The following is a 15,561-nucleotide window of genomic DNA, read 5'->3' on the forward strand; positions in this document are numbered from 1 at the left end:
TTTTGTTTTCAGGGCCACACCCAATGGTGCTCAGGGCTTATTCCTGGCTCTGAGCTCAGGGATCACTTCTCATAGGACTCAGGGGACCATATAACATGCCAGGTATCAAATGCGGGTCAGATTCCCTGTCCACTGCACTATTGTTCTGGCCCTATTCTATCAATATTAAATCGTCTGCAGCTGACGTAAGAGAAATACCCTTTCCTTACAAAATACAGCTCAAGAATATAACCGTAAGAGTAATAATTATAAAGGAGAATGCTATGACTTGCAACTTACTCTCAATTCTAGGTTGAAAATAACCTATTTCTTCTTACAATTTTTTTCTGTAAATTTCAAGTTTTTCCAAATTAAATGCCAAAAATAGCATTTAATGTGTGCTTTAATGGTGTGAGTCATTAAAAGAGCACCTGGACAAATAGAAAGATAGAAGTACAAGAGCAAGGAAAGGGGACAATATGGAAAAATCCGGAAAAGTCAGCAGGAAAAAGAGAAAAAAGAACAATTTCTTTAAAGACTGAGAAAATATGTCTGGTTAAGTACAAACAAATTTACTCTCAGAATCAAACTGAGAAATGACAAAATCATGAGTAAAATAGTGTCATAAAAAAAAAAAATCCTGAGCAAGGACAAAGAATTCTATCATTTTCTGGGGGTTTAAGGAGACTGTTACAATGGGGAGGGAAAACACCAAGCTAAAAAGGCCTTTGAAGTTAGGCAAGAAAAGAGCATCCCTTTATAGAGAGGTATGGAACAAAGCTAGGGAGAATCAGGTGCAGGGCCTTGAAAGACAGGGCAGCCTCTTCCTTCTCCAGGAAAAAGAAGAGCAGCCTGCTAGCAGCCTGCCATTGCAAGGGGGACTCACAGTTAAGGAGTACGAAAGAGCGAGCCTAAACCAAAATTTGGTCAATGAGCATTTGGTTCTTCTTCATCAGAGGCAATATGGAGTTCAGCTATGAAGCAAAAAGAATTTGGAGGGTCTGCATCTGTGAGTTTCTCTACTAACATGGTTTAATCTCTAATCGGTTCCACAGAATGAGACTGCCAAATTATCAATGGCTTTTATGCCGACCTGCTCTAAACCTACTAAAAAGATGTTTTATTGAAAGATATCTGAAAACAATTATAAAATGAAGAACAATTAGAATGCAATCTTTTTTAAAAAAAGCTGAGCCTCATGCTATACTAAACCAAGAAATTAAAATTTGTCCTTTTCATATATACCAGTCATCTCCTACTATAATTTAACAAAGCTATTTCCTTTATAGTGAACATCAAGTACAAGATAACTGCAACTTATCAGTAACAGAAAAAATTACTTCTACTCAAAAAGATGCTTAAAACTAAACCAACACCACAGGTTTTTAACTTTGTAAGAATAATACTAAGCTATCAGATCTAGTACCAACAGAAGGCAATCTCCCTCAATTAGGAGATAAAGCATTAAGTCCCATTGCCATTAGCTATTCTCTGTATGGAATAAATGACCTTTTAGGATGTTACTAATTATGTGTAAACTGAGAAATAGTCACTCAAATGATGTTCAAGACTGTGATTTCACTGCAAAGTCCTAATTAAGAAACATAAAACTTGGTTGAAATAATACAACTTCATAAAAAATTAAACTTGGATGGAATAAGAAAACTTTATAAATAGTTGTAAATTTGGACTTACGTGAAGGAATTAAATGATAATTTAAATAATTTAACCTCGGAGTCACATTATTCTAAGTTTTAAATCTCCAACTGGTGCTACAATCAGTTCACTATTAATATATCTTAACATTTAGAATTATATTTTAACTACTATCATACAGAAAAGGTTTACTTGATGGTACACAGACTATTCACCAGGAAAACCAAAGGTTAATCCAGACCACTAATAGATATTTATAGATATTTATATTTATTTAAATAAAAATCTTTATGTTCCAAGAGAAAATAACATAAGGGAGAGAGAAAAACTTCCAAAACATATGGATTCATGTCCCAGCTCTTTCACTCATGGACTTTAAGGAATAAATGGGCAGGAGATTCAGTCAAGAAAAGGTTCAGTTTATTTCTTTTCTAATATTCTATAACTTCATGAACAGGAAAGATGGCTGTAACAGAACACTTCAAATAATCTAATTCCATTATTTCAATAAGTCACGAAGAAAATCCCAGAAATTCCAAGGTGGTTCACATCCAAAGACATCTCCCAGACTGTGTCTTAGATCAAGTCATCAACTTGATATCCCCCTGAAATGGAAGACTATCAACAGATGCTTCTTAGACTTCGTGGCATTTAGTGATTTTGTTATTGTCAGAGTGTCCAGCACAGCATCACTTGCAATTCTGCTAAGGTCTACCCTGAACCAGAGTCAGGCTGAAAAGTGAGTCACCAGGTACTGATAGTGTCTAAACTTACTCTGTGGTACATAAAGAAGTAAAATGCACAATAAAGGAACGATGGACAAGTGAAGGAATTTACAAAACAAGCCTTTAGTGATAAATTCAATCTGCTCCCTGTACAATATGCATTAAATGAGTAATGATTCCGTATGTGAGCATGCTAATTTTCTGACATTCCACAGGATATTTTCAAATCAAGTATATTTATCATACCATAATTAGGTTGGTCTGGCTGTGCAGTTTGTGCAACTAGATCTTTATTATGACGCAGAAACAGTATTGTGTTTCTCAAAGTAAGGGCATGATCGAAATATCTCTGGGCTTCTCCTTCTCCAGTACTCTGAACCTAAACCAAGAAAAAAATAATTTTACAACAAATGCCACTTTTGAGTCATATTAAGACATTAAAAAGACATACTATTGAGACATACTAATACGAATATTAACCTCACTGTTCCCATTTTATATCTTTGAAAATAAAATTACTGAAACAACTGAAACTATCATTTTTAGCAGCCCAATAATGCTAAATTATATCATTATATAAACTGTATGATCAGGTGCAGAACTTAATAACTCTAAGACCTGCATTTTGCTTGATCCAGAAAAGTACTCCAATCCAATTATGATGTTTGATTAAAAAATTTTTAGTAACACTTTTAAGGGATACTGGAAAATGATTCTATGTAGCTATTAGCCACTGATGAACATACAGTTTACATTCAATAAAAATTCACTAATCCCATGTGATCTAAGAGATAAGAGTAGAATAGTAGATAAAATCTATCTTTCACAGGCTCTTAAAATAATACATATTCTTTCAATCAAAAATACCTGTTACCTTGATAGCCACTCAATGCCTCTTTTGCAAACCACAGCACCCAAAAGGAGAGAGAGAACAAAAGGGAATGTCCTGCCACAGAGGCAGGGTGGGTAGGAGGGGTGGGGGGTGGGTGGGATACTGGGATCAGTGGTGGTGGAAAATGGGCACTGGTGGAGGGAGGGGTACTTGATCATTGTATAATTAAAACCCAAGCACAAAAATTTGTAAATCTACAACTGTACCTCATGGTGTTTCACTAATGAAAATTAAAAATAAAATAAAATAAAATAAAATATCCTATAAGAAAAAAAAAAACCTGTTACCTATTTAATAATTACAAACATATACATCATCCCACAGACAATATGAAAAATAAAAGAACTGGTCTACAGGAAGAACTAAATAACAAAATTTGCACTAAAAAGATCAATCAATTAAGTTTAATCAAGGCTAGGCTTCATAAGTCCAAGAACTATTTTTTTCCCGCGCTTTTTTTTTGGGGGGGGGGGGGATCACACCCGGCGATGTACAGGGGTTACTCCCAGCTCATGCACTCAAGAATTACTCCTGGCGGTGCTCAGGGGACCATATGGGATGCTGGGAATCGAACCCGGGTAGACCGAATGCAAGGCAAACGCCCTATCCGCTGTGCTATCACTCCAGCCCAAGTCAAACAACTTTTAAAAATCAACTCCAGGAGCTGGAGAACTAGAACAGTGAATATGGCACCTGCCTTGCACATGACCAAACTGGGTTCAATCCCCAGAACCTCATATAGTTCCCTGAGTCCACCTGAGTTCAGAGCCAAAAGCAAGCCCTGAGCACTGCCGGTGTGGCCCACAAACAAAACATAAAAATTAGACTTCAAGTTAAAAGTCTTTTCCAAGATTTGAAAGATAGGAGAGCAGTAAGGCAATTGCCTTGCTCAAGCCAACATGAGTTTGATTCCAGACATCACATATGGTTCCCCGAGACCAACCTGGAGTGACCCCTGAGCACAAAGCTAGGGGTAAAGCCCAGAGCACTGCCCTGTGTGGCGCCCAAACAAAAGGAAAAATGAAAATAAAAAAGAATTTACTGTGATTTAAACAACAACAACAAAAAGAATTACAGTGGGGGCAGAGCAATAGTACAAAGGTAGGGCATTTGCCTTGCATGCAGCTACCCAGGCATCCCATATGTGCACTGTCAAGAGTGATTCATGAGTGCAGAGTCAGGAGTAACCCTTGAGCATCGCTGGGTGTGGCACAAAAGCAAAGAAAAAAGCAAACAACAACAAAAAAAGAATTATGGCATAAAAAATTAGGGGGAAAAATGTAGCTAATATGCTAACTGGCTACCCTTGATTTTAAATTTCTAATTAGGATGAAAATAAAAGGATAGCACTGTAGCACTGTCCTCCCGTTGTTCATCGATTTGCTCGAGCGGGCACAAGTCTCACAATTTGTTGTGAGATGTTGCTGGAAAAAAAAAGATAACAATTTAAAATATGCTAAATATTTAAAAATGTACTGGCAAAAAGGATACACAAAAATATGGTCTTTAAAATGGGTCTTTAGAATCTTGTCATCGGCAACCATCCAGAGTCTCGTGTCCTTCTCTCCCAGAAGGGAGCATAACATGACACTCACCATAACCATGCCGCCAGACCCAGCACCAAGCTGCTTCATTCAGAGTGCCTTGAAAGAGGGCAGGTGAAACCCCTCCCCACCCCAAAGGACCCAGTACCAGAAACTTAAACCTTCAGAACTCAACCGCTGCCATGCTCACAGCCGCTCTCCACACGCTCGGGCTGAGCCTCATCCATGAGTGAATCTATTCCTGGACGAGCGGTCACATTTGCGGCTGTGCGACACCTCATACCATACACCCTACCCATACTCCAAGAGTAGTGCACCACATTTGATGGGGTTCCAAGTAGGAGGCAACCAATCTTAGAGGGAAATTTTAAGACACATACATACATATACACATACACACACATACACACACACACACACACACACACAAAATTCAACCTTTAAAATGCTAGTGTAGTGATCTCCTATAGAAGGAATTTATGGTCCCCTCGGTGAAATACAATTTTCACACTCTTTCCTCTAAGGAAATTTTTTTGTGGTTTTTCATAACAAACAATACAAAATATATTATTTCGGTTTTGCTTTGGGGCAGAGGTTGGGGTTCGGGATGGAAACATCAGAAATACGGTGGTGGGAAGGTGTAATGATGGTGGGATTGGTGGTTGAATATTAATTGTAATAAAATATTGTGAACTACTTTATGAAATAAAAAATTAAAAATAGATAAAAAGGGTCTTTAAGGTACTTAAAATGATATAACATGATCGAGTAGGATTCATCCTGGAGATGCAAGGATGGTATGATATACACAAGTAAATCAACATAATACCACCATATCAACTCAGGATAAAATAAAAATTGTACGATTTTATCAACATGTGTGAAGAAAACATTTAGCAAGATCCAATACCCATTCATGATAAAAATTCTCAATAAATAGGGAGGTGAAGGTACTTTCCTCACGTACGTACTTAAAGCCACTTACCACAAGACCACAGGAAACTTACTCAACGGTAAAAGCCTGAAAGCCTTTCCTCTGAGGCACAAGACAAGGTTACCTACTCTCACCACTACTATCAATACAGTATTGGAAGTTCTTGTCATAGCAATTAGACAAGAAAGAGATATTAAGAGGACCCAGACTGGAACAATCAGGCTCTCACAGATGCTATGAGGCTACACTTAGAAAACCTGGGGCTGGAGAGATAATACCGCAAGTAAGGGCACTTGCCTTTAAGAGCTGACCTGGGTTTAATACCTTGCACCCCATATGGTCCCCAAGCCCCATCAGGAGTGATCCCTGAGCACAGAGACAAAAGTAAACCCTGAGCACAGCCCTGGTGTGGCCCTAAAAAAAATTCTAGGAATACGCGTGTAAAGTGGCAGGTAGAAATTCACAGCTAGATTTTTTTTTCTTTTAATCCCATTCACAATTGTGCTTCAGATAAATCAAGTAACTGGGAATCAGTTTAACAAAAGAGATGAAAGATATAAAGAAAACTATAAATCGCTATTAAAATAAAAGGCATGAGGAAATGGAAATTATGTTTTTTACTCATGAATTGAAAGGATTAATATTACCAAAATGACAATCCTGCCCAAAGCATTATACAGATTCAACACATTCCCTATGAAAATACCATGATATTTTTAAAGACATAGATAAAATAAAACCATTCATTAAAGTCAAATCAAAATGGATTATAGAATTTGATATCAGAACTGAATCCATAAATCATACTGAGGGAGACAGAGGAAGAACACTTCATTAACATTGTTGTTAGAGGTACCTTCCGTGCCCCAATGTCACTGGTTACAGGGAAGCAAAAATAAATGAAACTATGAACCAAGAAGTTTCTGCACAAAAGAAATTATAACAACGTAAAGACACACTCCTTCCATACATATCAGTTGGGAGAAAACAAGGCCTCTTACCTATCAAAGGATTATTATCCGAAAAATATGTAAAGCATTGGCATAAACAATTAAAAAAAAACACACAATCCATCCAAAGATGAGGGGAAGAAATGAACAGAAACATCTTCAAAAAAGATAAATGACAAAAAGCATATGAAAAATTGCCCCGCACATTACTTATCATCAGGGAAATACAAGTCAAAACAATGAGATACCATCTCATACCAGTGACAAAGGAACATACCACATACCACAAAACAAAAACAAACCATGATGGCATGAATATAGGGGAAAGGGGACCTTCTTTCACTGCTGATTGAAATGTCAACGAGTCCATACTTTCTTGGAAAAAAGTACAGACATGTCTCAAAAACTAGCAACTGAGTTTCCATACGATCTAGCAATTATACTTCTTGATACCTACCTTAAGGACCTGAAATTGCATGCCTATATTCACTGAGCATTATTCTTAATAGCCAAAATCTGGAATAGCCACATGTCCAGATGACTGAATAAAGAAAACTACAGTACAATAGAGTACAGTACAGTAAAGTACTTGGACTACTACTTGGCTATAAGATGAAATGCAATCTGCTGCTGAATGGATGGATCAAGACTGTATCATGCTAAGTCAGAGAAGAGGTATACAGCATGGTCTCCCTCACAGAAAGGATATAAAAAAAAATAGTAAGGAACTCATAAATGCCCAAGGAAGCAGATGCTATAGGGTTAAAGGCAGGGTTTCATGTAAATCAGGGTACCTAAAATAAAATTTTTAAAAAGGTGCTAAAAAAGGATGGTGAGAGCATAAATATGATACCCAGGGGCAATGTTCCAGATTTAAGATGAAAGAACAAAAGTCTCCCAAATGAAACCAGCTTGCAGGATGTTACACTCATACCAGGAAAACAAGAGGTCATTTTAGAAAAAGATAACTTTTTAAAAAATTCAGATTAAGGCTTCTATATTCAATTTCTTCACTATCTCAAATTATGCTAAGAGTTAGATGAGACAAATTACTTTACAACTCACATTAATTTGTTCACTCAATACACAGAAGTCTAAATGACTGCCACAATAACTGAGGTAAGTTTCCGAATACCCTGACATCCCATAATGGGCAGGCTGGACTCACCTTTTCCAGTTCTACAAGAAAGCTATCCAAAGACTCGTCTGAGAGTTTGCCAACTTCGAACATCGTGACCGCATGACTTTTCAAGTTCTATAATAAATAAAAACAAAAACCTAAATTGTACCATAGGGGTTTTAACAGGTCTATTATTTAAACTAAGGTGAGGTGCTAATTTTTCTAATTACACAAGCAGCCCTCACTGAAAACTTATCCCATTCCTCTAAAACACTATGAACCAGGAAATTGTAAGGAGGCCACAGGTAAACCGTGTCTATAGAGGGCTCACAGCATGAAACTATGGGAACAAGCGGCAGGACAGGGGCCCTCAGGAAGGAACCATGACCAGAAGAGGTCAGTAAGTCAAAGTGCTGAAAAACACTAATCTAAAAGATGCAAAGCAGTCAAGCTTGTTTTCAAGAATAAAAACAGTACATGAGATTTAAAAAAAAAAAAAGCACTGCATCATTTTTTATCTTTAAGACATTATCGTATTAAAGCATTTTCATAAAAGATTTCATAATTCAAACATTCTCACATTTCACACTGTGACTTACTGGTGAAAGGTTTCCCATCATTAAAAAGGCAGTAAGAGTTGAATCAAATAGAAATGCAATACGCTTTGTATAGCCCGTAGACAAACTCAAACTGCTTATACTGGCTGTGTCAGCTGAAAAAAGAAAATCATAATTATAATCACTTAAGTAAAAAGTATTATTATTTGAGATGATAAAGTAGTTTTAACTTAATAAACTAAAAACATGTAAGTCATAAAAGATCATAACAAACTTATTAGCTGGCTAATATATACTATAGGAGAAATTTTTTAAAGTAGACTTTCACTTCTGGAATAAACTGCTTGAAAACTAGTAATTAATCAGGGATCTAAGAAGTGTCAGATAAATCAGACTAACTAGTATAACCTCTTTAGAGCAATGTGGGCGAACACTGTGTTCCTCTCGGGCGCCAGGACAAAGTCTTACACAGTGCCGGGGTCCACCAAGTCAGCCTCACTCTGCCTTTCTCTCTGATCTTGTTTTCCCTCACTCATTAGCTGGGAAGCTCTAACTCCTCCTTAGCCCAGTCTTCCACAATGCCACCCAAACCTCTCCAGGCATAAGGGGACGCCTTCCTCTTTGCTCCCCACAAGAACCAAAAACACTTCCCTCACTGTTGTGGTTTGTGATTGTAAAGTCTTCTCTCTCCCTAGTCAGAATTCTCAGAAGGAACTAGATTCCTGACAACTCTATATCCCTTAAGACCTAGCGACTATAGTACTTAACATCTGAGGGGTTACTTAAGGACTACATGCCAAAAGAACTCAAGAACTGTCAGTAACTATGTGTGAGCATTCACTGCATGCACGTACGTGCAGACATTTAGTTTCTCTATTGACAGAGTCCAGTGAAAGCGACTTCATGCTCACCTGGATCTTCCTGACTATTTGTATCAGTGTCAGTAGCTGATGAAACTTCTTGTACAGGGCTTCTACTCTCCCCGCCATCCCACGAGAGCAACATCTTCTGTGGGTCCAAAGTACTTCTAATAAGTAAGAAAAGTCACTTTAAGATAATCATGCCAACAACTTATAAAATTAGCTAAATATGAACCACATAAATCCAGGCTTATATCTACATAAAATCAAACTTAGCCCCAAAATGCTTTGCCCACATATACCAACGGTTCTGAGTCAAGACCCAAACACAGATTTTAAGGAATTCAAAAACTTTTAAAATTATAACACGGAGAAATGAACAAGAACAATCAGTGCTGGCACAAGCACAGGGAGAAAGGGACCCTCATTCATTGCTGGTGGGAATGCTGACTGGTCAATCATTTATGGAAAAAAATATGGACATTCCTCAAAAAACAAGAAATTGAGTTCCCATATGACTCAGCAATACCACTTCTGGGAATATACCCTGGGGGTCCAAAAACACACAGCAGAAACACCATCTGCACTTCTATGTTCATTGCAGCACTAATCACCATAGCCAGAATCTGGAAACAACCTGAGTGCCTGAGAACAGACATATAGATAAAGAAACTATGGTACATCTATACAATGGAATACTACACAGCAATTAGGAAAAATGAGATCATGAAATCTGTCTATGAATAGATAGACTTGGAGAGTATCATGCTGAGTAAAATGAATGAGAGGAACAGATATAGAATGACATTCATTTTTTCATTAAAAAAAAAGTATGAAACTAATATCTAAGGCCAGGGAAAACAGGCCAGGAGGACTGGTGAATATTCAGTAGGTCAATGGTGTGGGAGATGGAGGGTAGTAAAGATACAGGAGGATCCATTATGACAGAATTAGTTAGGGCTGGAGTGATAGCACAGCGGTAGGGCGTTTGCCTTGCACGCAGCCAACATGGCCGACCCGAGTTCGATTCCTCCGCCCCTCTCGGAGAGCCCAGCAAGCTACCGAGAGTATCTCGCCCACACGGCAGAGCCTGGCAAGCCACCCGTGATGTATTCGATATGCCAAACACAGTAACAACAAAAATCTCCAATGGAGACGTTACTGGGCCTGCTCGAGCAAATCGATGAACAACGGGAGGGCCTTTACCTTTACCATCACTCTGGATAAGAACTGAGCATTAAAAGCAAGTAAAGGAATATACATGATAATCTTTCAGCATCTGTATCACAAACCATAATGCTTAAAATGATAGAGAGAAAGAGAAAGGGAGAGACAGCAAGAAGACAGGCACCTGCCAGAGAGGCAGGCTGGAGTGAGGGGCTTGAAGGGGTGGGGACATTGGTACTTGGAAATTATACACTGATCATGGTCATGGTCATGGTCCTCCCATTGTTCATCGATTTGCTCGAGTGGGCCCAGTAACGTCTCCATCATGAGACTTGTTACTGTGTTTGGCATATCAAATACGTCACGGGTAGCTTGCCAGGCTCTGCCATGCGGGCGAGATACTCTCAGTACCTTGCCGGGCTCTCCAAGAGGGGTGGAGGAATCGAACTCAAGTCAGCCATGTTGGCTGAATGCAAGGAAAACGCCCTACTGCTGTGCTATCGCTCCAGCCCAATTACACTGGTAGAGGTGGAAAATTGTATGACTGAAATGCAATTATGAACAATTTTGTAATGCTCTATCTCACAGTGATTAAATTAAAAAAATAAATATGTGCCAAATATTATATGGCCTTTTTTCTTGGGAGAGTTTTCATACTCTTGAAAGAACTATTATCAGAGAAAATCAAAAACCACTAATACAGAATTCACTTCAACTGAAAGACTACGTAAAATTTCTATATGAAAAAACAAATACGTTGTTCAACAGGAAACACTAAGATCTCAAGCTGAATAAATGAATTACTTTAATCTGTTTACAGATGGAACATTCCTCCACGATGAATGAAGTTGGTCCACATTTATTACTTGTCCCTTCTTATGGGCAAAGCCCAGTCGGCAATACATTGAAACAGCGTTCTAAACGGAATATACAGGAAACAGCACTTAAGATACACTCGATTCAATCTACAGAAACAAGAGTTACAGACTACACTTTTAAGTGATACTGAAAACATTTTTACCCCAGAACTAGGAAAAAAACTTTCTGAACGCCTACTCTTCAAATATGTGGGGGACAAAGTACTCTCTGGCATGGCTTCCCTCTGCTCTACACCCTGGGTAAGAGTGAATCCTTTAACTGACCTGGTCACTCTGCTTTCTGCTCCACACTACCTGAGTCCTCATGCTGACTCCCAGGGACAGCTTAGGAGGCCCTTCACTTGCTCGCCTCTGTGCAGGGTCCCTGTCCTGTGCATCACCCTGACAGCAATCTCCCGGTTTCCCTTTCTTAGTCCCCGTTGCTAGGAAAATCTACAGTAGGATTCACTTAGTAAAAAGTATAAAATGACATACCTTAACCAGCGATAAGTCTATTTCAAGGACATTGGCAAGCTGAAAAATAAAATCTCAAATCATTTTACTTTCTTAAATCTATCTGCACAAAACACAGTTGTAGTAAACATGTAAACCATCATCAGCTTATTTTAAAATTATGAATAATTGAAACAATGAATAAATTTGGAACAAAAATTTCCAAGTCTCTAAGATAAATATAGTAGTATGAACCTAAGTGGTGATCATAATTTAAGATTCCTTATACTTTTACATTGTTTCATTTCAAAATAAAATTCATGGGCACTCAGAGGTAGTAAGGGGGCAATGCCTTGCACATGGCTGACCATGTATTTGATCCCCAACATAGCCAGGAGTGACTCCTGAGCACAGGGCTAGAGGTAGGCCCTGAGCACTGCAAAAGTGTGACCCAAAATCAAAAAATACAAATAAGAAAATTCCTAGATTGTTAATCTATAATCTTATAAATTACTATAAAGTAATTTAAGATTGAGCACATACCATTTCTCAAATTATAAGATATTTAGAAAGTATGCATATACAAAAAGAAACTTTACATATATTGTCTATAAGCAGCCAAGGTATACACTTGAAACATTTACCATCACTAAATAATTTTTACCTATTTTATATAAATTTATAATCTTGAGATTAAATTCTTCCACAGACAAGATCATACTTACCTCTGCCACATTAGTGTGTTCATCTATTGAAACAAAGATCTTATAGAGGAGAGTTTCAAAATAATCACCTTGCACTCGATTCATTACAAAGCCTTCGAGAGGAGGAACTGAAATAAAATAAACTTTTCTCAGTGATAGGAAAAAAAAGTAAAATTCAAGTAGCCATATCAAAAGAGAAAATTCTAACTTAGAGAATTCAGATTTTTATTTTCTTTATTTCACATTTACTGAAACTTTCAAAGTAAGGCCCTATACAATCATGTCTGCACAGGAAATACTGACATTACAGCACAAATCTTACCAAGAGTATTTTAAGCCACGGATTTCTTAAGCATTACAAAGTGCTGGAAGACATGAACTAGGTACAAAGTCGAGGGACCCGGAACTGCTTCAGAATGGGAAATTGTGCAAAGACAATTTTTAATGCCTCCCACTGGCAGCAGGGTTGACTGCACTAAGCAGAAAAGCAAAAGACTAAAACTGAGTCATGATGCCAGATAAAACCAATAGCTCTCCGCCTTTCTCCAATCTTCCCAATCCATCCTGGGAAGAGGGAAATCCTCCATTTGTGTGACTACCTCTTTTCTTATCGATCACTAAGAAAATCTGCCCATTGGGACTCTCTCCTTCTCAAGTAAGGTTAAGACCATCTCAGTTAAGGAGGCAGCCCCATCACTGTTTCTACCAAAAGGCTGATCCATACTCACTTCTCCAATCAATACACTGAGTTTACTAGAGCACCCTGCCGAGCTGATATCAAAGGGACACTAATGCTTTCCCCTTTGACATTCTCCTTGTGTACATGTCCTTTGAAATTATTCTGGGAGAAGTGCCTAAGTAAGATACAGCACAACTTGAGAACCTCTATGTTCTCTAGCCCTAATTTCCATCTAATTATATGTAAAACTTAAATTGCTCCCCAACAAAACTTAAGTCATCAAAATAAAGCAGACCAGAAAGATAGCACAGAGGTTAATGTGTTTGCCTTGAACTGGACAACCTGAGTTTTAAGCCCCAGCATAGCACAGGTCCCCCAAGCCTGCCAGGAGTGATCCCTGAGCAGTGAAGAGTAAGCTCTGAGCACTGCTGGATTCAGACCGCCTCAAAAATAAAAGCAGTGTATAAAATCTACAATGTACATTTACCACAGGTTATTCAGTTTACAGATCTAAATATGTATTTTTTAATTTAATACCAACTATATTTCTGGTTATCCAATTTGTTTTTTATGAATCAGAGGCTTTCTGGGGATATTTTGTTTTGGGGATCACACCTGGCAATATTCAGGGGTTATTCCTGACTGTGCACTCAGGAATCACTCCTAGCGATGCTCCAGGAACCATATGGGATGCTGAGGAATGAACCCACATCAGTCATATGCAAGGCAAATGCCCTATCTGCTGTACAATCACTTCAGTCCCCAGATGCTTTTTTTAAAAAATATTTTGATATGGGTAGATGGCTCAAAGGACTAGAACACAGGCTCTGCTTGCAAAGTCCCAGGTTCAATCCCACATACCATGTGGTCCAAATATGGCCCAAAGCTAAAATAGTTTTTGAAACAAAAATTCTGATACCATTCATTCTTATTGGCACTCTAAGCTGTGTGAATACTAGAAAACCTTTACTGAACACTAAGGTCGGATAACACCATGTGATTTACATCTACAATTGCATTTAGTCCTCCCACCTTGTGACTTGTTCAGAACTGCATTCCCATTACAGCAATTAAGAAACTGAAACACTAAAAAGCTAGAAATATATCACTTACATCTAGCAAAAACAATGAGCAAACTCTACAGAAAGAAAATATGGAATTGTCTACGAAATATTAAGTCAAAAAAAATAAAAGGTGGGTAGAGTACACCACCTGTGTAAAAATATACACGTAAGAATGTGCTTGTATGTACAGTAAATGTCTGGAAAGAAACAACTACACACAGTAGTTGCTGAGAAAAATATGGAAGCTAAGAACAGGGGTAACAAATATGCAGTTTTATATTATATCTCTATAAATTTAGAGATTTTAATTACGTTCACAAAAAAATTTTTTTAAATAGCTAAGAAATAAATATTTTAAAAGATCCTGAAATAGCTAAGAAAATGCCAAAAAAGTCACAGGGACTATCTCGTCATATTAAAGGTTATTCTGCCACTATGATCGAAACAATGTGGTCTAAGAATAAAATCGAATATGGGAAGCAGATTTGCTCAAGCGGGCCCAGTAACGTCTCCATTGGAGACTTTGTTGTTACTGTGTTTGGCATATTGAATATGTCACGGGGAGCTTGCCAGGCTCTGCCGTGCGGGCGAGATACTCTCGGTAGCTTGCCGGGCTCTCCGAGAGGGGCGGAGGAATCGAACTTGGGTCGGCCATGTTGGCTGCGTGCAAGGCAAACGCCCTACCGCTGTGCTAAAGCGATAGCACAGTGGGTAGGGCGTTCACCTTACAAGCGGCCAACATGGCCGACCCGAGTTCGATTCCTCCACCCCTCTCGGAGAGCCCGGCAAGCTACCGAGAGTATTCGATATGCCAAACACAGTAACAACAAAGTCTCCAATGGAGACGTTACTGGGCCCGCTCGAGCAAATCAACGATCAACGGGAGGGCCTTTACCTTTACCTTTACCTTATGGGAAGCAGAAGACTATCAGCATTAGAACCAATATAAAGGGCTTTAGTGCTTGATGTAAGTACTTCCATTCAGCAGCAGAGTGTTATGAAGAAAACATAAAACATTGCTAGAGGGCTAGAGGCGGTGAGAGACAGCACGGATAGGTAAGGAGCTTGTCTTGCACACAGCCCGCCCAGGTTCAATCCCCAGCATCCCGTATCGTTCCCTGATTCCACCAGGAGTGATTCCTAAGTGCAGAGCAAGTTAACCCTAAGCACCACTGGGTGTATGTCCCCTCCAACCCCGGCCCAAAACATAGCTAGCATTTACTGAAGTACTTTTGGTTATACAAATACGGGGCGAGGGTGGCAGTGGGGAGAAGGGGAGAATCTTTTGCTTCAAATATAACAGTAAGTTCCAAATAAGTTTCTGAATATAAGCACTGAGTATACACACTAAAAATCTTAAAAGACTGGGGCTGGAGCAAAACCACAGCAGGTAGGGTGTTTGCCTTGCACGCGGCCAATC

General features: G+C 38.6%; 1 protein-coding gene across 1 annotated transcript in view; it reads right to left on the minus strand.

Annotated features, from left to right (window-relative positions):
* The window catches only part of FAM91A1 (family with sequence similarity 91 member A1), a 50,537-nt gene that overhangs the window by 19,806 nt on the left and 15,170 nt on the right, over positions 1-15,561 (minus strand). The window contains exons 9-15 of the mRNA XM_056109868.1: positions 12,420-12,526; positions 11,737-11,775; positions 11,189-11,301; positions 9,269-9,384; positions 8,400-8,512; positions 7,849-7,935; positions 2,607-2,739 (exon numbers count right to left, since the gene is read on the minus strand). Of these exons, the coding sequence (XP_055965843.1) occupies positions 2,607-2,739; positions 7,849-7,935; positions 8,400-8,512; positions 9,269-9,384; positions 11,189-11,301; positions 11,737-11,775; positions 12,420-12,526 (708 nt within the window). The remainder of the gene's footprint in view (positions 1-2,606; positions 2,740-7,848; positions 7,936-8,399; positions 8,513-9,268; positions 9,385-11,188; positions 11,302-11,736; positions 11,776-12,419; positions 12,527-15,561) is intronic.

This window comes from Sorex fumeus, unplaced genomic scaffold (assembly GCF_029834395.1).
Source record: "Sorex fumeus unplaced genomic scaffold, SorFum_2.1 ptg000002l, whole genome shotgun sequence".
NCBI classification, from domain to species: Eukaryota; Metazoa; Chordata; class Mammalia; order Eulipotyphla; family Soricidae; genus Sorex; species Sorex fumeus.